The sequence below is a fragment of the Bos indicus genome, chromosome 10 (assembly GCF_029378745.1).
Source record: "Bos indicus isolate NIAB-ARS_2022 breed Sahiwal x Tharparkar chromosome 10, NIAB-ARS_B.indTharparkar_mat_pri_1.0, whole genome shotgun sequence".
Taxonomy (NCBI): Eukaryota; Metazoa; Chordata; class Mammalia; order Artiodactyla; family Bovidae; genus Bos; species Bos indicus.
This window is the reverse complement of record NC_091769.1, coordinates 92258763-92283897: the sequence shown is the minus strand read 5'-3', so window position 1 is coordinate 92283897 and position 25135 is coordinate 92258763. Positions and strand designations below refer to the sequence as shown.

Genomic DNA, 25135 nt, shown 5'->3' with positions numbered 1-25135 from the left:
GTTAAGTGTAATAATCTAAATAGTGTAATTAGACCAGAGTTATAAGACCACTTGGACTTCTCTGGTGGCTCAGTGGTAAAGAATCCACCTGCCAGTACAAGAGACACAAGAGACATGAGTTTGATTCCTGGGTCAGGAAGATCCCCTGGAAAAGGAAATGGCAACCCACTCCAGTACTCTTGCCTGGAAAATCCCATAGACAAAGGAACCTGACAGGCTTCAGTCTAGGGGAAGTCACAAAAGAGTCAGCTACGACTTAGTGACTAAACAACAACAAAATAAGACCACTTAATGTAAGAGGCCCTCTTCTGAATACTGTTTCACTTTATTATACTCTATTTTGCTTTAATAAATGAGAAAAGATAGATATATGGTAAATTTATATATAGCTTAAGTTAGTGATCTTAAGGAAGGGCATGAGAGTGGTTTTCAAATATATGAAGTATTCACTGTTTTTTAGATTAACTTTCCAAAAGGCAGGACTAGGATCAATAAGAAGTTTGGGGTAAGCAGCTTTTAGTAAGGGGTAAAGTATGAAAGACTTGCAAGGGGGCTGTCCCAGGAAGGGATAACTGAATTTGCAATTCTTCACCTTCCACTTTTAATCACACTCAAGCAGACACTAAACAGTGATTTGCCAAGAATACTCATGGAGACTGTTTGCATGGGGATGTTAGACCATGGAGTTTTAGCAGTGGGATAAGAAAATGCCTGTACATAGTGAGAATTTCTGCATTATTATGGAAAACAGCCTGATAAATAGAAAGCGTCTTGGACTGGGGCAAAGGAATCATCTTTTGTCACTTAATTGTGATATGTCATTGATCATCTCATTGAACTTCTCCAGGCTGTAATTTTCTCCTTTTAAAATGAAAGCCTGAAATGGGAGTGATGCTTATGATTGAAGGTAAGGGAGAGAGTGAAGACCTGGAAATCAGTTAAAAAGTATTTTAATATGTCGTATGACAAGAGGCTATTGATGCAGTAACTAGAAACTTATTGGTGGCCTTTTAGAAAACAGTTGCCAGGTGTCCTGAAGACAAGTAAAGTAGAATTATAGATAAAATAATAATTAGAGAAATACTAATATTAGTATGAATTCTTATACTGGGGGGCCACAGTATTTAAAAAGTCAGCAATATGTAAGTTGTTAGTGTATGTGAAGAAGAAGAGAGTAGTTGTAAGCATGATACCAATAATGAGGAAAAAATGTCCTGGTGGTCAGTAGATAGGGAGAATGAAGAAAAGCCTATGGTTAATTAAATCGTATAGACTTAAAAGGAGTTACAGAGAAAAGGCAAAACATAAAAAGTGTTCCAGAAGCATCAGGGAGAACAAAGGGTATTCCTGTTTTAAATATTTGCCTCTAAAGAATTGTATAGGAAATGACACGTATATGCAGACCTGGTAGAGATTAAAATAATTTGCAGAGAAACATTATTAACTACTTTAATGAACCCAAATACTAAGAGCTATAAAATAAATATTAATTATAGACTTTTGAAAAATTCACCTAGCTAATTGGTTTTTTTGAGAGAGAGATTGTATCAAATTATTAAAATGCAATTTGACCACAGTTGTATGAAAATAGAAATCAGATGGAGATTAAACAATATGCTACTGAACTTGAAAATACTTTGAGACAAATGAAAATGGAAATACACCATACTAAACATGTAGAATACAGCAAAAGCAGCTCTAGGAAGGAAGTACATAGAAATGCCTACATCAAGAAACAAGGAAAAATCTCAAACAATCTAACTTTACACCTAAAGGAACAGGAAGAAGCCCAAAGTTAATGGAAGGCTGGAAATAACAAAGATCAGAGGGACTAAATGGAGACTAAAAAGATAATAGAAAAAAAGATCAATGAAACTAAGAGCTGATTATTTGTAGAGATAAACAAATTTGACAAACCTTAGTGAGACTCAAAAAGAGAAAAGAGAGGATTCAAATCAAATGAAAGAGTTAACAACTGATAATAGAAATACAAAGGATCATATGAGACTACTGTGAATAATTATACTTTAACAAATTGGACCATATAGAAGTAGATAAATTCCTAGAAACATAAAACCTTCTAAGACTGAATCATGAAGAAATTAAAAATCTGAACATACTGATTACTAGTAAGGAGATTGAATCAATAATGAAAAACTTCCCAATAAACAAAAGTCTAGGACCAGATGGTTTCACTGGTAAATTCTACCAAACATTTAAGAAAAATTAATACCAATCCTTCTCAAATGGTTCGAAAAAACAGAAGAAGACAAAACATTTTTAAACTCATTTTACAAGACCAACGTTAGTTACCTTGATACCAAAACTAGACCAGGGTGCCATAAGAAAAGAAAATTATAAGCTGGTATCATCCTGATGAGTATAGATGCAGAAGTGCTCAACAAAATATTAGAAAACTAAATTCAGCAATTTATTTAAAAAGATCATATACCATGATCAAGTGGTATTTATTCCAGGGATTCAAGGAAGGCTCACCATCTTCAAATCAGTGTGATATACCATGTTGACAACATGAAGGACAAAAATCATGGGATGGTCTCAGTAGGTGCTGAAAAAGCATTTGACAAAATGTAACATAAAAAGTCTCAACAAAATTGTTGTGGAGGTAATGTACCTCAACTGAATAAAGGTCATATATGACAGACCCACAGGTAACATACTCTGAAAAGCACAGAGCTTTTCTTTTAAGATTAGAAAAGAGACAGGCATGTTCACTCTCACCATTTTTATTCAGCACTGGATGGAAAGTCCTAGTCAGAGCAGTTAGGCAAGAAAAGGAAATAAAACACAAATGAAGAAAGGAAGGAGTAAGACTCATTATTCGCAGGTAACTTGATACTACAAAAAAAATGCTAAAGACTTCACCAACAAACTGTCAGAACTATAAATGAGTTCAGTACAGTTGCAGGATACAGAAATCTGTTGGGTTTCTATGCACTAATAATGAACTATCAGAAAGAGAAAATAAGAAAACAATCCCATTAACAACTGCAGCATAAAGAAAATCTAAACAAAAAACCCTGAATTTATAGATACAGAGAACAGATGGCCAGAGACAGGGTTTGGAGGTTAGGTGAAATGAGCGAAGGTGGTCAAAGACAGAAACTTCAAGTTATAAGTATTCACGGATACAATGCACAGCATGATGACTACAGTTGATGACACTGTGTATTTGAAAGTTAACAAAGAGCTTAAATGTTCTCATCACAGGAAAAAAATTTGTAACTATGCATGGTGATGGATGTTAACAGGCTTAACTGTGGAGATCATTTTGCAGTATACACAGAGATCTAGTCATTACTTTGTACATCTGAAACTGCTATGTTACTTGTCAATTATATCTCAAAAAAGAAAACAGTTTGCAATTGCAATAATATACATGTTTGGTGTGTGAATGGGTTTTGTTGTTGTTTGTTTCCTCTTTTTATTTTATTTCATGCATTTTTTACTTATTTATTTAGATACACAGAAGTAAAAACAAATGGAAATTTCATCTCAAGGATGGCATTATGAATCTTAATGGAAGAGATTATATATTTTCCAAAGCCATTGGAGATGCAGAATGGTGAAAAGAGTTGGTTCATTTTCTTTTATAAATAAAACAAAAGAAACTTTAAAAAAAATTTAAAGTGGACAGTTTGAAACTTGGGACATATACCAACCAAAACTTAACTTCTGCATGTCAGAAAAGTGCAGTAGAAGCAGAGCTACTGGAACAAAGAGACCTTGACAACACAGACACTACTTCTAACTGGCAAGCCATGGAACTGTAGCACCTGGGGTTGTTGGGGTGGGGAGGGTGGGGATTTGTGTAAGAAAACCAGAGTTGTCGATTTTAAATACAGGTACCTGCCACTGGTGATTAGCATGTAAAGCTTTGTTTATATTCCTTCCTCCAACTTGAGTTCAGCCAGAAGATACTTGTTGGAATGAACTGAAGAAACTTCCCTTTTGATAGATTGAACTGAAACTGCTTATTGTACGTGGTTATATTTGGTAAAAATTGCGTGTTGAGCTTTTTACAAAAGGGTAAGAATTATGGTGTTGAATTTTAATTCACTTGTATAAGGAAACAGTTTAGAACTCTTATAGGTCTTAAATATTTTTACTTGCTGTTCTCCCTCAGTAATATATACCTCTTCCTTCCCTGCTTGATGAAACATCTATTTACAAGTTAAAGGAAGTGTATAATCAGTAATTACAGTTTGGAGACAAAATTTACCTAGGAGTGGATGTTTATTTTAATTAGGTTTTCAGACTCATTATAAAGACTTGGGTCTTGTCTGAGTTGAGCAGAATTAAAATGACAACTTCAGTTTCCTAACAGAATTGTATTTGTTTCTTTTAGTCCCACACCTTAAAAAGAAACCCCAAGTGGCTCCTCAGGAATGCAGTTTTGTTGCACACAGGTACCATCTAGCTGGAATTATATACATATGAATAGATAATTTTCCTGTTGGGCTGAAGTGTATGCTTATATATATGTTTAGTCTTTAAGCTAAACAAACATTTAGATAACATTCTGTGCATTGATTGATGCATTGGGCAGGTGGTGAGGACCTGGATTTTTATCAAACAGTTTAGTAATTTTAAAAGTTTCTTGTGTTTACTAGTAAAGAATTTTAAAACTCTTACTCTAATTGAACACATTTTTTAAAATGCAACTTTGTAATTTGAGGAAGAAATTTTTGGGGTTAGAGGAGGGTGGGCCACTAAGTACATACTTACCTCTCTTGCACTGGCCCTTCCAGGCCGCTGATAATACAGACATGGGCTCCAGTTTGCACATCGGGAAGACAGCATAGAAATTTGACTTGTATATTAAAAACAGTAGAAATGTAATATGTATATGAAGAATGCATAGCTTTGTATTCTGTAAGGGGCTCTAAAGAACGATGTGGCAGTGCTCTATGTTCAGTGTGAACGAGTTGCTTGGGAGAATTGCAGGAACACGTGTCCTCACCTTTGTTCTTAACACCTAATTCTTTTCATGGTTTATTTTGACAAAATTCACATGTGTTTAACTTGTATATTGATTTTTTTTTAAGTCTTCCAATTTTGTCTTCCTTTTATTTGCCTTTGTGTTTCCAGAAGTAACAGAGAAACACTTTAAAGTACGTTGCAGAGAAAAACTGTGAGCTGTTTTATATTGTTTTTTTTGTTTTTTTTTGTTTTTTTTAGCACAAATCTTTAAACTTCTTGAAAAGGCTAATTTTTTTTTTTTTCTTTTGCCTACTTCCCTCCCAAAATACCACCTTGGTCCCTTTAACTTATGTTCTGAACTTTGATATAAATGGTGGTTTCTAGCATGCTAGTAGTTAGATTTATTTCGATGCCATATCTGGTGATACGGTTTTAATTTTTACTATATTAGTTTTTTGGAGGTTTATTTGTTTACCCCACTATGCTCAAAGCACACGCAGGTTTTTTGCTTTGTTTTTTTTGAGCCTGGGAGGAGAGAGGAAGGGAGTAAAATCACAGAAGTCCTGTTGTTCGTTTGTCCTTCAGTATAGTTGCTAGTAGGTTTATATTTACCTGGTGAAGAAGTCAGTGACCTGAACTACCTATAAAAGTTTAGCATTGCTGCAGTGTTGATTGAAACCCTTTGGCTATCTAGTAGTTCTTACGCTACTGAACCTTGGATTACTATATGATACTCAGCTTATATTTTGGACTCTATGTAGACAAAAACATTGTATTCATAATAGAATTGTATACTAGCCTGTTTTTATAACATTGAAATATGAACAACCACTGCTTTCAGTGTGACTTAGTAGGGTTGTTTTGAAGCAGGAAATAACCATTTATATTTGCACCTGTGTATATTGCATATCAATTATAACATACTTGGTAAGCGCTTTTCTTTTACCTGTGAAAATTCTGAAAACTGGTCCAAACAACACTGCATACCAAATTGTGCTCTTATATATCACTGCATTGTGTTCCTTTACAGTCAAATAGCATGTTTTAGTTTTATTATAGTGGCTTGCTGTAAGAATGCCACTTGCTTATCTTTTATTGTACTTGAATTGTTAATCATGCTTTTAACATTTTATTTAACATCATTTCATTAGGTTCCATTAAAAATGTCATTCCTTTGAAAATGCAAGGATTCCCACTTTGAAAATTTTGAAGTAAAGATAACGTTTATTCAAAGAAGGAAAATAGTTCAGACTTGGTATTATGAAATAAGTGAAGGTTTCAGAAAAGGATTTGTTTAGATTTGCACAGATGATGATGGCACCTTTTATTAAAAAACAATCAACAGTGCTAAGGAAAATTTACACAAAAGTACTAGGTTTAAGTGTGAAAATGTGTGCCTTTCAGTGTATGTACTCTTTTTTTTTTTTTTGGTGGTCATTTGGATAATCAGACCATTTGAATGGCTGAGAGCACATTTAAATTCTGTGGAGTGCCACATTTGGCTAAAACAACTCTAATGTGCAATTAGTTTCTGGACTAAAATGTCTGTTATATGAGGGGGATCTTTATATTGGGCTTTTATATTTTTTTAAATGTTCACATTTCTTTCTATTAAATGCCATCATAGCACCACATTTATATTGTTGCCTCTTAAAATCAAAGCCACCTTGATGATGTTCTTTTTGGCATGCATCAAGATTTGAGCAGTGTGTATAGCGATTAAAATGTGTTCTTGAAGAGCATAGTCTAATAGACTCTGGTTTAGACTGCAAGAACATAAAAATAAAAGTATAATAGCTTTTGTATAAAGATTTTCTTTTGCTATATGAAAATCAAGGATTTGGTTTGCTTTTTTTCTGGCTTTTATGGAGGAATGAAAAGTGTTATCTCCTTCTAAGAGTAATTTTTGATTATCTTATAGCAATAATGTCACCATTCTTTTCAGAAATAAATAAACCTTGTATAAGAAATCAGACATAATTTTCTTGGGAGCTCCCTTTATATCTTAGCTTTTTCTTCCTCTTAAGAAAATTCCTGTATTTTCAGATTATTTCATCTTGAACTTTTTGAGCTTTTGTGCAATGTAATATTTTATTGATCCACCTTTGTACATTTTCATTTTATTTCATACATCTATCTATCTCCCACCTATCCGTCTGAATCGGCTGTTTCAGGTTTTTAATTCATTGGTTAAAAAATAGTTGCTTTATATATTTCCTCATGGGTTTATGTTAAATAGTTTTGCATTTTAATCTATTATGCTATGGAAATTATTCTGAAGTTTGTATTCCCTTTTTAAGTCTGCCTTAGTCTATTTTTTGTCATTTTTTATGGTTTAAGGAAGAACACACAGAACTTGAAATTTTTATTTTGAGGAACAAGAAAAATTGTTTTTTCTTTTAGGAGAAGAACTACACTGAGTTATTAACTACTATTTCAAGTTAAGTTTCCTTAAATCATCCGGTATGCTTCAGGGCTACAATTTGGGGGGAGGAGCTAATTCTTTTTGCTGTTCTGAGCTACTATTGTCAACTGCTGTTGTACATACTGTTATGTGTAAGGGCGTAAATATATTTATTATGTTTGTAAAATTCATTCTGTACAATTGCAGATCAAGGTTGCTCTTCTGTGATATACGGGATATTATGTTTTAAAGACCATCTTGGAATACAATTAGAGAACTTAGTATTTTGATGTACTAAGACCTATTTTAAGTTTAATATTTTACCTTTGCAAAAACTTTAATTAAAGATGTTATTTAAAAAAAGTAATGCTGCTTGCTTTGCTTACTAGTTTATAAAATTGTTATATAGATAACTGAATAAAACTATAGAGTTGAGAAAGGAAAATGCTTCACATTGTTAATAAGTTCCATTATCAAAAAGAGGTATCATTAAATTCTATACCTTTAATTGGGGTGGGATGTCAGTCTGAATATTAAACTGTTATAAATTCTTAGTACTTTTTAAAAGGAATAGTTGTAATTTCTAGGCACACAGGAATTTAAATTGGGCTAAAGCCACACCAACAAAGTGTAACTAAAAATTGATATAAATAACATATTGTATTAAGTGAGTATTTCTACTCCAAAGAATAGATTACTTAGGATAAAATTATTTGAGAACAACCTTGTTTTTTAATTTCACTGTTTAGCTATATATTTTTATTTTACTTTAGAGTTTGTAAATAGTTGCATAAAAGAATCAGATCATTAAGGCCTGTACTACATATTGAATATATTTTGTGTTATTTTAGAAAGTATTAAATAATTAGCAAGTATTTTTATTTATAGTTATTTCAAATGAATCATTAAGAAGCTTGCTTTTTTGTAATTTTTTTTATCCTGTTACTATTTTATCTAGGAAACTTGCAAAGTTTAACCATTAAAACAATCATAATAAAGATGCTTTCTTTGTTGCAGCAAATCTTGTATTTTTGCAGTTTAATTCAGGCTCCTACATTGATGACCTTAACCTTTTTGGCCTCAGTTTCTCCATACATAAAATTACAGCAGTATGGTTTTGAGAATTAAGTGAGATAATATACATAAAGATCCTAAAGTGGTGCATTTTGTACCATAGTAGGCGCTCAGATATCCCAGTTATTAACTTCATAATATCCGTGGAGCTGAAAAATACTTTTAAATGGTCAAGAATAGCAAAAGAGAATATGGTCTGAATTGAGAGGCAGTAAAAGATTTGGATACACCAAAACAAATTAAGCCTGGGAGGTTTGAGTTAATGGAGCTGTGCGTCTGTCTGTAGCAGAAAGGGCCTAAGAGGAGAAAAGTGAATGATGGGGTATGGAGAAGAAGAATGAAACACACTGGGAAGTCTGTAAGCTTTGCTTTCCCTTCTTGAATTATATGTCTAAAATAGATTGGATTTTTCCCAAAGCTAAAACTGTAGTAATGTTATAACATTTTAAAAATTATGTAATTTTCCTAAATAGCACTGGGTTCTGCTCATTTCATTTGTGGAGAAAATAATGAAACACTGTTAATGAAAGACATTGAAAGAATGATTACATCACTCTGACATGAACCTCTCTCCCAGTGCTTGTTGGCAGTCCTGTTTATGGAGGCAAATAGCCTTTGTGTCATTGCTCCTACTTCCAGCCAAAGAGGAAGATGCTGTGTAAGTAACTGGTTACTTCTGTTTCTGTCTGAAATGTAAGTTTTCTGAGGCTGAAAGGGAATCAAGCACAGAGCATGTATTAACATACTCATTCAACTCTGTGATCTTCCATAGGCATGGAATTGTGATCAGTGTTATTGGATAAGCCACAGATGAATAAGGTAGTTGCTGTCTTTAAAAGCAGTGAAGTTGGATTGTCTGGGTTCTAATCCTAGTGTGGATTGGATTGACAGCAGTGACTTTGGGCATATTACCAAACTAGACTACCTCATAGGTTTGTTGTGACATAATGACAGATGACACGATACATACATTGCATTTATTACAGTCCTTGACACGTGTATGTACCCTTGACACCTGTATGTACCCATATGTCTTTGTAAGGCATGATGGTCACAGAAAAGATCTTAAACTGGCCAGGTTACTTATGTGAGTTCTCCTTATCTTCCTATTTAATAGAAAGAGGTCTACCATCTATAATGAGACTTAAGCAGATTAAAGTGAGAGATATGGTGTACTGGGACAACCCAGAGGGATGGTATGGGGAGGGAGGAGGGAGGAGGATTCAGGATGGGGAACACATGTATACCTGTGGCGGATTCATTTTGATATTTGGCAAAACCAATACAATGTTGTAAAGTTTAAAAATAAAATTTAAAAAAAAAAGGAATTTTAAATTAAAAAATAAAAAAAGAAGTGAGAGATCTGAGAACTTAATATTAGCAATTATTGAGAGCATTGAACTTGTTAGTGGAAATAGTTCTAGAAACTTATAGTTGTGCTCCTCACATTGGAAATGAATTTTGTGTCCTTGAACCAAGAATGGCCTGGATCTTAGCTTTGAACTTCAGCTTTCTGAAGGTTGTTGTGTTGATACGATACCAGTTACCTCCTGAGCACTTCTTGAAATAGCCTACTTTCTCAAACACAACATGACAGAAACAGAATTCATTCCGATTTCTATTTCCCCACTCCCAAATACACAATGTGAATTAGTGACTACTGTTTTCCCAATCACTTTTTTAAAGCAATAAAAACAATTGGAATAACTAAATCTGCAAAAACAGGTCCTTAAAAATAGCACATGTGCCTGCCTATATACTAGTTTTCTCTTGTTAGCCAAAATTATAAATTATCCCTCAGGGAAGTGCAAGTTACCAAATAATCAAGTTTTCACTCTCTTTACAGTGAACCAACAAATTATCAATTGGAAAATGGGTCACCAGAAATGGCCTTGATCATTGTAGCTTTAAAGACTTACACAGGTAACCTTGCTGTCAACTGTTTTAAATCAGTCCGATCATTACTAGGTGTCTTTTGGGACTCCTGAAAAGTGTCTCTAGCCCTCTTCCTTTTCCTCAGCACATATTGGATTTGATGGCTATTCTTGTTTTTTGTTGTTGTTGTTTTTTTCCCCCAGCCATCACTGGGATTTGAAGCTCAATATCATCTAACCTAGTCTTACAAATACTAGGAAATAGCTCTACTGCCTACTAAGTTTTGCTCAAAACAAAATCTACAAGTTGTTCCTTATTCCCTTCCTTTTTCTCTTTTCACAGGTACCAACTGTAAGTCACCCCTAAACCCAACCGGCATCAACCGGTCTGACAAAAGTTACACTTTACCTTCCTACAAAGGGAAGGGGCAAGCTTTCCTTAATCGGATCTCAGCTGTGTCTGTCAGAGTCCCTGGTCTGCCTCTCAGGATGTGGGCTCCTTCCTGTTCTTTTCTTGCTGACCCTGACTTGCAGATTTGTCTCACTAAAGCCCATTTCTTACCCCACATTCATGCACAGGTGCAACTCCACAGGGGGACTCACCTGGTCACATGAGCATACAAGTACAGTTCCTAAGTGAGGCATTTGCAGCTGATTTTTCTCTAGTCCTGCAACACTCTCCCTTCAGATCTTTAGATTCTAATTATCAAGAACATTCCTGTTGCTTCTACCATGCTTTGTTTTAACAGTGACATCTCTTGATTGGTCCTCCTTCCTCATTCCAGATTTGTTCTAACTTACTCTTATTAAGACAGCTGATATTTTTAATATATAATGGACTCTAAGAATGAGTAAGATACTCCAGGGAAAATGCATATGTGTAGCAAGTCAGTTCATCAAAGAAGAAAAGCACATATCATTTAATTGACTCTCTTAATAATTGAAGGAGTACAAAATAAGACAATATTAACAACAAATAATAACAAAATATTAAGTCATTTTTCTACTTACCCAGTGATCAGAAAACAATACTCTGTCATAGTCAGGGTGTGCATAAATGGACCTTACAGTGGATTGCTTGTGGGAGTGCAAAATGGTACTACTTTCTGGTGGACAGAGGGAAGAAACACAAGTGCTTCAAGTCAGGGCGGGGACGGTACCTACTCGTCCCCCTTAACAAAAGCTATCTAAGAAGAGTGTAGTGACCGTGGGGGAGGACAGGCCCCTGGGGGTGGGCTAAGAAGACCCATGTTTGGAATATTAACTTTGTGGTGCCTGTTAGACATCCAGCTTGACATACCAAGAAAGCAAGATAAGGAGACGGAGCCTGGAGCTCAGCAGGGATGCCTGAGCTGAGTAATACCTTTGGGATTTATTAGCATGTGAAGAGCATTTAAAGCCACAGAGATAATCCACCCAAGCAAGAGTGTAAAAAGAGAGGGTCAAGGACCAACCCTGAAGGCACAACCAAGCTAAGTATTGAGAGAAGAATTAGCTAACAGGAATGGCTTCATAATTTATAGAACCCAGTACAAAATGAGAAACGGAGGCCCATTGTTCAAAACATATTAAAAATTTAAAGGTAGTGACTGTGGGACCCTTTGTGAGTGCACTTGTCACATACCCTTGAAGCTGGCCCTGGGAGTCAGTCAGGGAGAATGAGGAAGCAAGGCTAGTGAAGAAGGAAGAAAGGGGAGAGATTGGTATCTTACAACTCAAAGAGCACAGTATTTTAATAAAGGTCGGGTCCTGGTCAGCTTGATGCTTTCAAATTGTGCTGGAGAAGACGCTTGAGGGTCCCTTGGACTGCAAAGACATCAAACCAGCCAATCCTAAAGGAAATCAGCCCTGAATATTCATTGGAAGGACTGGTGCTGAAGCTGAAGCTCCAATATTTTGGCCACCTGATGCGAAGAACTGACTCATTGGAAAAGACCCTGATGCTGGAAGAGATTGAAGGTAAAAGAAGAGGGCAGCAGAGGATGAGATGGTTCGATGGCATCACTGACTCAATGGACATGAATCTGCGCTAGCTTCAGTAGATAGTGAACTAAGGACCTGGCATACTGTTGTCCATAGGGTCACAAAGAGTCAGACACAGCTTGGCGAACACTGCTTTTTGTTGTTCAACAACAAAGCTTAAGCCATTCTTCCCTGGCTATGGTCATTGATTCTGGGGTTCACAGTTCTTACTTGAAATGCTCAGACTCTCCCTTCAGAGTTGAATGAGGAGGTATTAGTTCAACAGCCATCCTGTGACCTTGAGAAGAACTAAGCTTAAGGTAAAGATGATATGGGGAGGCAGAGCAAAAGACATAAAGAAACAATGTCTTTCATGACCTTATAACTAACTAAGCCTTTTAGTTGATAATTTATTCTGTTTACACCAACCATAAATACTGATTTTATATTTTCTGTTTACATTCTTTTCCTTTAATCTTCCTCACCTCTCTGCCTTTTAGCTGTATACAGTTTTCTGCATTTTACCTTGCTCACTTGCTAGCTTGCTTTAGGCCTGGGTTGTCAGACTGAGACTTGGGCTTCTTGGTGGCTCAGATGGTAAATAAAACGTCTGCAGTGCGGGAGAACAGGGTTTGATCCTTGGGTCGGGAAGATCCCCTGGAGAAGGAAATGGCAACCCACTCCAGTATTCTTACCTGGGGAATCCCATGGACAGAGGAGCCTGGAGGGCTACAGTCCACGGGGTCACAGAGTCGGACATCATGGAGCGACTAACACTTCACTTGTGAGATGGTTTCCCTGCAGACAGAGGAGCCTGTAAGCGTAGCTCCCAGACAGTGGACAGTACTAGAGGCTGAGACAGCTCTGACTTTGGAACCAGATCTGGGGGTGGGGGCTAGCTATACCACTCTCTCTCAGACTCAGATCCCTCATCTATAAAATCTATAGTAAAACCATTGTTATAATGGTTACCTTACACCCTTTTTGTAAAATGTAGTGTAATGTAAAGTGTAGAGTACACATTAGGTCTAATTTTTTTTTCTTTTTAGCCGTGCACTGTGGCTTTCAGAATCTTAGTTCTTTGACTAGGGATCACACCCCGGCCCTGGAGGTGAAAGCACCAAGTCCTAATAATCACTGGACTGCTAGGGAATTCCCTGAAAAATATTTCATTATATTAGCAAAAGGGCCTTAAGTTTCTTTTGGTTTGATCTTAATACTCTACAGTTGAGGCCTTTAAAAACCCAAAAACGAATGCAAACTAACCAACATTGTGCAACTAGTATAAGGTGTAGCCAGAAAGCCTCCTGATGCCTAGGTGGAATCCTTGAGGCAGGCGGTGGTGGTCCGTGGCAAAGTTTCATTGAATTTAAACAGTATGCTGTGATGTTTTTTAATGCACAGTTGCAGCACAAGAATAGCAATTCTCTTCTTGCACCCGGTCTACTGTACATATTTGTCCTAACTTTTTTTTTTTTTTGCAATACATCTCTGATCCCGTGTAACAGCCTGTCAGCTTGTGTTGGTTTTAAGAACAGGTTCAAAGTGATTGGTGAAAATACACCATTCAATTTGGAGTCAAGTGGTTACCCTCCTAGCCCACTGTATTTTCTCTGGGTTTATCAGTGAGAAGGTGCTGAAAGCCTTGCTGCCTTTTCAAATAAAAGTCAATTGTATTCTACAACAAGGCAGACTGCGGGGTAGTAAGGGGATACCTGGAGACCACCACAGTGTCTCTGTGGGCTTAATCATGTACCTTTGTGTATGAAATTCTCCTGAGTGTAATTAGAGAAATAGAGTAGAGCTGGCTGTTTTGTTGTCAAGCTTGATTTAAAGGCATAATTTCCATTCCTTGATACTCATTCCTTTATTAAGAGGTCTAAAATATGAAAAAAACTCAATATGAAAATTTTACACATTCCAAGTTTCCCATAGGATAAAGGAAACGAGGGGTTATCTGGGTCATTTTGTTTTCTTAGGCGTAGACTTTGGAGGCCATGTTGACTCATAAAATAGTCACAGTCTAAAAGTAGAGAGTTATATTATTTCCCATGGGAATTTTTAGGTCCTCAAGACTGGGAGACAACAACTCCAGTGACCCTGAGATAACTGCTCCAAGGACGTGAGGGGAGGAGTCAGGTGCTAAAGAAATCTTACAACAAAGGGCAGGTGGTCTAAACATCAAAAGATCATTGTTCATTAAAACCAGCTATCTTAAGGAATGTAATGCTTTTCTATGTTTGGGAAGATGCGAGAGTCTGCCCTCATTGAAATCATGCCTTTCATATGTATCTCACCTACCTGGGGCCAGTGTCCTGCTTTGTTTCATGTCCTGAGTTCCTCAGTGCTCACCATAGGCACTGGCATTTGCCTTACGGCTGCCAGATGGCACATATTGTCTCTTTCCTGGTATTGTGCCCTCCAGACTCAGAAATTTCCTTTGGAGGGTTGGAATCACTGATGTCTGTGACATCCATACTACTGATATGGCAGGAAATATTCCATTTCTCAGCCATCATATTGATCAGAATGTGGGCATTTATTAAAAGCCTCAATAATATTCTATGCGGTTCCTTAGGAGCTGAAGATGAACACTGGACTATACATTCCATTGGGGTTGTTCAGTTGCTCAGTTGTGTCCAACTCTTTGCGACCCCATGGAAGGTAGCACACCAGGCTTCCCTGTCCATCACCAACTCCCAGAGCTTACTCAAACTCACGTCCAATGAGTCAGTGATGATATCCAACCATCTCATCCTCTGTCATCCCCTTCTTCTGCCTTCAGTCTTTCCCAGCATTAGGATCTTTTCTAATGAGTCAGTTCTTAGCATCAGGTGACTAAAGTATTGGAGTTTCAGCTTCAGCATTAGTCCTTTCAATGTATATTCAGGGTTAATTTCCTTTAAGATTGACTGGTCTGATCTCCTTGCTGTCCGAGGAACTCTCAAGAGTCTTCTCCAACACCACAGTTCAAAAGCATCAATTCTTCGGCACTCAGCCTTCTTTATGGTCCTACTCTAACAGCCATACATGACAACTGGAAAAAAACATAGCTTTGACTAGATGGATCTTTGTTGGCAAAGAAATGTCTCTGCTTTTTAACATACTGTCTAGGTTGGTCATAGCTTTTCTTCCAAGGAGCAAGCATCTTTTAATTTCATGGCTGCAGTCACCATCTGCAGTGGTTTTGGAGCCTCAAAAAATAAAGTCTGTTACTGTTTCCATTTTTTTCCCCACCTGTTTGCCATTCAGTAATGGGACCAGATGCTATTATCTTTGTTTTTTGAATGTTGAGCTTTAAGTCAGCTTTTTCATTCTCCTCTTTCACTTTCATCAAGAGGCTCTTTAGTTCCTCTTCGGTTTCTGCCAAAAGGGTGATATCATCTGCATATCTGAGGTTATTGATATTTCTCCTGGAAATCTTGATTCTAGTTTGTGCTTCATCCAGCCCAGCATTTCATATGATGTACTGTACACACAAGCTAAATAAGCAAGATGATAACATGCAGCCTTGATGTACTCCTTTCCCAATTTTGAATCATTTCATTGTTCATGTCCGATTCTAACTGTTGCTTCTTGACCTGCATACAGATTTCTCAGGAGGCAGGTAAAGTGGTCTGGTATTCCCATCTCTTGAATTTTCCAGTTTGTTGTGATCCACACAGTCAAAGGCTTTAGTGTCGTCAGTGAAGCAGAAGTAGATGTTTTTCTGGAATTCCCTTGCTTTTTCTATGATCCAGCGGCTGTTGGTAATTTGATCTCTGGTTCCTATGCCTTTTCTAAATCCAGCTTGTACATCTGAAAGTTCTCAGTTCATGGACTGCTAAAGCCTATCTTGAAGGATTTTGAGCATTACATTGCTAGCATATGAAATAGAAACAATTGTGTGATAGTTTGAGCATTCTTTGGCATTGCCCTTCTTTGGAATTGGAATGAAAACTGACCTTTTCCAGTCCTGTAATCAGTGCTGAGTTTTCCAAATTTGCTGGCATATTGATTGCAGCACTTTCACAGCATCATCTTTTAGGATTTGAAATAGCTCAGCTGGAATTCATCAACTCCACTAACTTTGTTCATAGTGATGCTTCCTAAGGCCCACATGACTTCTTATTCCAGGATGTCTGGCTCTAGGTGAGTGATCCCCATCCTGGTTATCTAGGTCATTAAGACCTTTTTTGTCTAGTTCTTCTGTGTATTCTTGCCACCTCTTCTTAATATCTACTGCTTTTGTTAGGTCCATACCATTTCTGTCCTTTATTGAGCCCAACTTTGCATGAAATGTTCCCTTGGTATCTAATTTTCTTGAAGAGATCTCTAGTCTTTCCCATTTTATTGTTTTCCTCTGTTTCTTTGCATTGATCTCTGAGGAAGGCTTTCTTGTCTCTCCTTGTTATTCTTTGGAACTCTGCATTCGGATGGGTATATCTTTCCTTTTTTCCTTTGCCTTTCACTGCTCTTCTTAGCTCTTTGTAAGGCCTCCTCAGACAACCATTTTGCCTTTTTTCATTTCTTTTCCTTGAGGTTGGTTTTGATCACTGCCTCCTCTACAATGTCACGAACCTCTGTCCGTAGTTCTTCAGACACTCTATCAGATCTAATCCCTTGAATCTGGTTTCCCTTAATTAAGAATGATCTTGTGATGTTCAGACTACCTTCCACTTATTGCAGTCTTCTACGTAACCTGACTCTTCCTCCTCACCTCCTCGGAAAAGTTCCTTCAGGGTCACTTGAAATGCTGTCTTCAGGCCTTGACGTCCTAAAAATACCCACCAAATAAAACATAACTCTAACTTCTAGGTTGTGACTAGTTTTTGAGCTGACACATCGTAGTTGATGCACACTGGGGTTGCTTCCACGTTTTAGTTATTGTCAGTGATGCTTCAGTGAATATGAACGTACAAACATCTCTTTGAGATCCTGCTTTGAATTCTTTTGATTACATATCCAGAAGTGGAACTGTTGCATCATATGATAATTCTGTATTTAATTTTTTGAGGAACTGCCACACTGTTTTCCACACTGCTTTTCCATTTTATCAACAATGCAGATTTCTAATTTCTCCACATTCTTATTAACATTAGTTTTTCTTAAAAAAAATTTATAGTAGTTATCCTAATGGGTGTGAAGTGGTATCTCCTAGTTTTGATTTGCATTTCTCAGTGATTAGTGATGTTGAGCTTTGTGTGCTTATTGGCCATTTGTTTATCTTCTTTGGAGAAATATCTGTTCAGGTCCTTTGCCCATTTCTGAGATGAGTGATTTGTGTTTTCTGTTGTTGTGTTAGGAGTTCTCTGTATTCTAGATGTTAATCTCATATGATTTGCAAGTATTTTCTCTCCGTGCATTGATTTTTTTTTTTTACTGTTGAACTTCCTTTTTGAATACAATTTATCTATTTTTAAAAATTCTGTTGCCTGTGCTTTTGGTGCAGTATCCAAGAAATAACTGCCAAATCCAGTCTTGTGAAGATTTTGCCCTTTTTTTTCTTCTTCTAAGAATTTTATAATTTTGGGCCTTAGATCTAGACATTTAAGTTAAATTTTACATGTGTTGAGTCCAGGTTCATTTTTTTGCATGTGGATATAAAGTTTCCTCAGCACCATTTGTTGAAAAGACTGTCCTTTCCCCATTATCCTCAAGATTGTCCATTCCCCATGAATGATCTTGGCACCCTAGTCAAAGTAGTTTGACTATATTTGTGAGGGTTTATTTCTGGACTCTCATATTAGTCTAATAATCCAGACTCTCATATTAGACAAGCATATTTAGGCTATATATTTGCTTTTATAATTGGTGCCACATTGTTTTAATTATGATAGCTTTGAGGTAAGTTTTAAAATCCTAGAACTCTGAATCTTGAGAGTTTGAAACAAAGTTTCAGGAGCAGGCGGAGGTCCTGTATGTGTTTTGGTTCAGTGGTGTGACAGTGGCTATCTGGGGCAGGGGGCGCATAGTAGCTGCCTGGGTACACTGTTGCTGGGGCAGGGCTGTGGCTTTGCCTCCTTCACTTGGTTACTCACTGAACCTGGTTTTTCAGGCTTTGCACTGATTCAGCAAACTATTCCAATTTATTCTTCTGCTTAAGTTAATCAGAACCTGTTTTTATTGTTCACAACCAAGAACCCTGATGGTGTAGCTCATTTCATCTGGGAATGAGCCACAATGAGTTAACAGGTTAATTAATCATGCCAAGCAGTGTCCTTTGCATGGTTCACCAGCAAGGTTCACACTCAGTTATATATACCTATGCAGTATTCAAACACTTCCACATTTATCCCTTAGTAAGCTGGGGTAAACAAGGTTTGATTCAGCAGAACTGTGGAAACAGAGGTATGTCTTAACCATCTTCCTACGCTTAGTTGTCCGACTTCGTATTAACTCATTCCTCCCATTAGGCATTCAGTATCCCATAACCTCTCCAGGCCAGAATACTGGAGTGGGTAGCCTTTCCTTTCTCCAGGGGCTCTTCCCAACTCAGGGATCAAACCTGGGTCTCCCACATTGCAGGTGGATTCTTTACCAGCCCTCACTGGATACACAAGACAGCAATGTATTATTATTAATGTTATTTATTGTTTAATAGGGCTTCCCAGATGGCTCAGTGGTTTAAGAATCAGCGTGGCCATGCAGGAGACACAGAAGATGTGGGTTCAGTCCCTGGGTCAGGAACATCCCCTGGAGAAGGAAATGGCAACCCACTCCAGTCTTCTTGCCTGGGAAATGCTATGAACAGAGAAACCTGGTGGGCTACCGTCCATGGGGATCACGAAGAGTTGGAAATGACTGAGCAACTGAGCACAGAAACTTCTGCTCTTTTAATTCTCATAATAGCCCCAAGGATGGTTATTTTTGTGGAAGTAAAATAACTTGCCTAAGATTACATAGTGAAATGGTAATAGTGAAGCTTAGGTCAAAATGGTAGCTAGGCTGAGTTAAAGTCTCTCTGCTCAGTTTGCAGGAAAAAATGGTTTTCACCTTAGCTAAACTCGTTGAGAAGAGGCTGTCGCCTTCCAGTAGCCTGGTCACCTGTTTTTGTTATGAGGTAACATTCTGGGAACACTCTGAATCACCACTGTTTGCATTTATCACTCTAAAAAGGCACTGAAAAGATAGGGAGAGAAATGAATGTACCATCTTGGGCCACGTGGCAAAGCCAGTCTGCAGAGTGGTTCTGTGCTCACTTGAGGATCAGCAAAGTGGTTAGTTGTGGTTTTTCCCCTCTACTAATAGGATCAGATCAGATGAGTTAAAGGAAAAGAATATGGTTTCAGAAAAGAATTTTTTTTGTTTGTTTGTTTACTGGAAGGGAGGGCTGTCTTCACAGCTCACATTGCTTCTCTTCTGGAAGTTTACTCCCAAGTAAGCTCCCTAATGCAATCAGAGCAGTTTCTGCAGCTTTTGAGTGTTTCATTGCAGGGCACAGCAGGTATATGGAAACCCAAAGGCTGATGCCCTGCAGTCATCAAAAAGCCCTACTTTCAGTCTTTAACTGAAGTACTTGAGCATAGGTAGCTCTTCTTGCCTGCAGGTAAAGCTGTTGCATGCAGCCCTCCCAGACACATTTTGCAGCAATGACATCCTCAAGGCAGGGAGCAGTCTGTCCCAGGAGCAAGCAAGATGGTGGCAAACCAGAGAATTTAGATATGACGATAGCGCTGATTAAATTCGGTATGTTTTTATTATTAGTGTGTATTACTTTATTATTTATAATATTATTTATTATTTTATTATTACTGTGTATCAGCAACCCTAAGCAATGTAAATAGTAAAACAACTCCTTGCAAAAAATAATTTTTAGTGTGAGTTCTAATTGACCTAAATATAGCATTATTTTTAAATAACCTATATTATTTTAAAATATAGGTTTAATATATTAAATATTGTGTTAAAAATATAGGTTAAAAAACCTATATTAAATATAGGTGTTAAAAAATGAACCTATATAAAACAACCTAGTGTTGTTTTAATAATATATGTGTTTTCTTCATTTGCATTACATATCTTTTTTAAAGCCATTTTTCTTCATTTCAGGTGAATGAAAAAAGACAGTTAAAAAAATACAAATACTGTATGCTTCCACTGATAGGTGTCCAAAGTGGTCTGATTCATAGTAACTGAAAGTAGAATGGGGGTCCCAGAGGCTGGGGAGGGGAAGTGGGGAGTTGCTTCATTGATAGAGAGTTTCATTTTTGCAAGATGAAAAAGTTCTGGAAATTATTGGCACAAAAAGATGAATATACTTAACTGATAAAGTATATGCTTAAAATTAAGATGGTAAATTTTATATGTTTTTAACCAAAATTTTTAAAAGTATAAATAGCTTTTCATGACCATTGTAAGCAGCATGTAAGTTAATTTGGAAATCTTCCACTTAATACTGCCCCACCCAGACACTTGGAGCACAGTCGGACTTGTTTCAAGAATAAATTCCCCTGCGTCCAGTACCTTCACACTCACTGAAGGCTAAGCTCATGAACTGAACTCTTGTGGTACTATATATTTCTGCATCTAAACAGTAGATTAGAAAGAAACAGTTGGAACACAGTAATTGTAAGCAGAGAAACAAAATTTAGGTTTTTAATTATGTCCTTTGATATGACCGTTGGAAATTTTTATTTATGCTTAAGTACCAAACAGTGGGGCTTCCCAGGTGACTCAGTGGTAAAGAATCCACCTGACATTGCAGGAGACTCAGGAGACGGGGATTCAGTCCCTGGGTTGGGAAGATCCCTTAGAGAAGGAAATGGCAACCCACTCCAGTATTCTTTTCTGGAGAATCCCATGGACGGAGGAGCCTGGTGGGCTACAGTCAGACTTGACTAAGCACACACATATCTATGTGTCAAACAGTGAAACAATACAAACTCTGAAGTGCAACCGTTTTGTTTGGTTAATGCAAATTTTCATCTATAAATGGAATACACTCATTTCATATCATGACCGCTACTGAAAATAATTGTGTCGTCTACGAGAGGAGGAGGTGTTAAAAAATGAAGCACTCTGGGTGTCAGATATTCTAGAAACTGAGCATCAGGATGAGACCCTATTTAATGATTCAGAAACAGTTTATTAAATACAGAAATAGAGGCATGGTGGAATGAGCATGCGCCTCTGAGTTAGTTGGATCTGAATTTGAATTCAGTCTCCACCTTTCCTCAGGGGACTTTGGGTGAGGCATTTAAATCTTTAGTCTGTTCAGGGAGAAGAGCATTACCTCCCATGGAAGGAGGGTTTGCCCTGAACAGAGGAGGAAATGAGGACAAAGCACTTAGCACAGGGGCTGGCACAAGGCAAGCACCACGAGGGCCATGCGTTCCGTTCTAGGGCTGCCATAACAACCCAGCACCAACCAGGCGGCTCAAAATAACAGAAGTTCACTCTCTGATCTGGAAATCAGACATTCGAAGTCACATATCAGCAGGGCCATGTTCCCTCTGAAGGCTCTAAGGGGAGAATCCTTCCTTGCTTCATCAGCTTCTGGTGGCCCAGGTTTTTCTTATAGATAGCTGTGTCCCTTCAACTTCTGCCTCGTTTTCATGGCCGTTTCCTCATCTCCCTGCCTCACTCTGTGAAGACACTCGTCTTTAGGGCGCACTTCAGTAATCCAGGATAATCTCATCTGAAGGTCCTTAATTGTATCTGCAAAGTGCTTTTTCCAAATACAGTCACATTTAGGGAGCCACCATTTATCTTTTGGGAGGTCACCATTCCACCTACTACAGTCAGCTATTAGTATTATTAAATGCTATACACACCTCAGTGTTCATTACAGCACTATTTACAATAGCTGGGGCAGGGAAGGAACCTAAATATCCATCAACAGAGAAATGAATAAGGAAGATGTGGTACATATATACAATGTGATATTACTTAGCCATAAAAAGGAACAAAATTGGGTCATTTGTAGAGACATGGGGGCTTCCCAGGGGACACAGTTGGTGAAGAATCCACTTATCAGTGTAGGAGATTCAGGAGATGGGGTTTTGATCCCTGAGTCGGAAAGATCCCCTGAAGAAGAAAATGGCAACTCACTTAAGTATTCTTGCCTGGAAAATTCCCAGGACAGAGGGGCCTGGTGGACTACAGTATATGGGGTTGCAAAGAGTCGGACACAACTGAGCATGCACAGATGCACGTAGAGATGTGAATGAACCTAGAGACTGTAATACAAAGTAAGTCAGAAAAAGAAAAATACTGTATATTAATGCATATATGTGGCATCTATAAAAATGGTATCAGTTCAGTTCAGTTGCTCAGTCGTGTCTGACTCTGCGACCCCGTGAATCACAGCACGCCAGGCCTCCCTGTCCATCACCAACTCCCGGAGTTCACTCAAACTCATGTCCATCGAGTCGGTAATGCCATCCAGCCATCTCATCCTGTGTCGTCCCCTTTTCTTCCTGCCCCCAATCCCTCCCAGCATCAGAGTCTTCCAATGAGTCAACTCTTCACATGAGGTGGCCAAAATAATGGAGTTTCAGCTTTAGCATCATTCCTTCCAAAGAACACCCAGGGCTGATCTCCTTTAGAATGGACTGGTTGGATCTCCTTGCAGTCCAAGGGACTCTCAAGAGTCTTCTCCAACACCACAGTTCAAAAGCATCAATTTTTCGGCCCTCAGCTTTCTTCACAGTCCAACTCTCGCATCCATACATGACCACTGAAAAACCATAGCCTTGACTAAACGGACCTTTGTTGACAAAGTAGTGTCTCTGCTTTTGAATTTGCTATCTAGGTTGGTCATAACTTTCCTTCCAAGGAGTAAGCGTCTTTTAATTTCCTGGCTGCAGTCACCATCTGCAGTGATTTTGGAGCCCAATAAAATAAAGTCTGACACTGTTTCCACTGTTTCCCCATCTATTTCCCATGAAGTGATGGGACTAGATGCCATGATCTTCGTTTTCTGAATGTTGAGCTTTAAGCCCACTTTTTCACTCTCCTCTTTCACTTTGATCAAGAGGCTTTGTAGTTCCTCTTCACTTTCTGCCATAAGGGTGGTGTCATCTGCATATCTGAGGTTATTGATATTTCTCCTGGCAATCTTGATTCCAGCTTGTGCTTCTTCCAGCCCAGCGTTTCTCATGACGTACTCTGCATAGAAGTTAAATAAGCAGGGTGACAGTATACAGCCTTGATGTACTCCTTTTCCTATGTGGAACCAGTCTGTTGTTCCATGTCCAGTTCTAACTGTTGTTTCCTGACTTGCATATAGGTTTAGGTGATCTTATTTGCAAAACAGAAATGGAAACACATATGTAGAGAACAAAGGTATGGATACCAGGGCGGGGGAAGTTGCGGGGGGAGGAATTGGAAGGTTGGGATTGGCATATATTTATATAGTTGCTCTACTCAGTGCTCTGTGCTGACCTAAATGGGAAGGGAATCCAAAGAAGAGGAGATATGTGTATACATGGGCTTCCCTGGTGGCTCAGCTGGTACAGACTCTGCCTGCAATGTGGGAGACCTGGGTTCGATCCCTGGGTTGGGAAGATTCCCCTGGAGAAGGGAAAGGCTACCCACTCCAGTATTCTGGCCTGGAGAATTCCATGGACTGTACAGTCCATGGGGTCACAAAGAGTCGGACACGACTGAGCTACTTTCATTTTCACCTTTGTGTGTATACATACAGCTGATTCACTTTGCTGTACAGCAGAAACGAACACAACATTGTAATGCAGCTCTACTCCAATAAAAACAGATAAATACTGAACATATATTGAGCTCTTCTCCCTAGTCACGTGCCAGGGCAAATTTGGTTCTGTGTCTTCTCTTTTCGCTGTGTGGTCCAGATAATGTAGCAGACTCTGGAAGCTCCTTCATTACAGGGTTTTCTTGCCTCTAGGTCTTGGCAACTGAAAGAAGTTCATGAGTAGGAATGTGAAGAGGCCTTTGTTCTGATGAACTTCTTTCTTAACATATATATTTTATTGAAGTATAGTTGATTTACTATGTTTCAGGTGCATAGGAAGGTGATTCAGGTACACATACACACATAAATTGTTTTTGGAATTATTTCCCATTATAGGTTATTACAAATATTGACTATACTTCCCTGTGCTGTACAGTAAACCTTTGTTGCTTGTTGGAGGAGGGAGGAGGGTTCAGGATGGGGAACGCGGGTATACCTGTGGCGGATTCATTTCGATATTTGGCAAAACTAATACAATATTGTAAAGTTTAAAAATAAAATTAAGAAAAAAAAAATCTAGCATTCTGTTCATACTAAGTCAAACAAGTGGAATCAAAATGTCATACATTTTTTAGTTAGGCCAAAATTCATAAATTTTCTGAAATATATATGTTATGCATATTATCTGTATATATGTATACAAAAGCTTTTCTACTACACTTGATAAAGGCTTGAGAAAGACCATAAAAAAAAAAAAAACAGAGTTGGAGAAACTGGAAAACATAAACTAAATGAAATGGGAGTACTAAATATGAAATCAAAAAAGTGAAACAAGCTAGATAAAAGTAAAAGATCATCATATAGTCCAGTTGTTTTCAAACATGGCTGCTCGTTAGAAACATACCTGGAGCTCTGAAGGAAAAAAAAAGCAATACCTGGCCTGTGTATTTTTAAAAAAATTCTAAGATAATTCTGATATGCATCTGGGTTTTAAAAAATGATTACAGGTATTTTGTATTAAATGGTACTTTGGGTGATATAGAATTTTATTGTTTTTTTGTTGACCAATCATGATACAACAGTATTGAGTAATAGTTACATAATCACAACAGAATTATCTTTTATTTTTTGTCTGGCTATTAATTTGTGAATACTGATAAACATCTCTGATGAACTCTTAACTGAAGCACCCCACTTAAGGGGACTGACAGGGAGGGGTGAGCGTTTGTGTGGAGGGAGATGCTGTTT

General features: G+C 37.7%; 1 protein-coding gene across 1 annotated transcript in view; it reads left to right on the top strand.

Annotated features, from left to right (window-relative positions):
- GTF2A1 (general transcription factor IIA subunit 1) overlaps positions 1-7715 on the top strand; it is a 38181-nt gene extending 30466 nt beyond the window's left edge. The window contains exon 9 of the mRNA XM_070797960.1: positions 3483-7715. Within this exon, the coding sequence (XP_070654061.1) occupies positions 3483-3590 (108 nt within the window). The 3' untranslated portion in view covers positions 3591-7715. The remainder of the gene's footprint in view (positions 1-3482) is intronic.
- The last annotated feature ends 17420 nt before the right edge of the window (positions 7716-25135 follow it).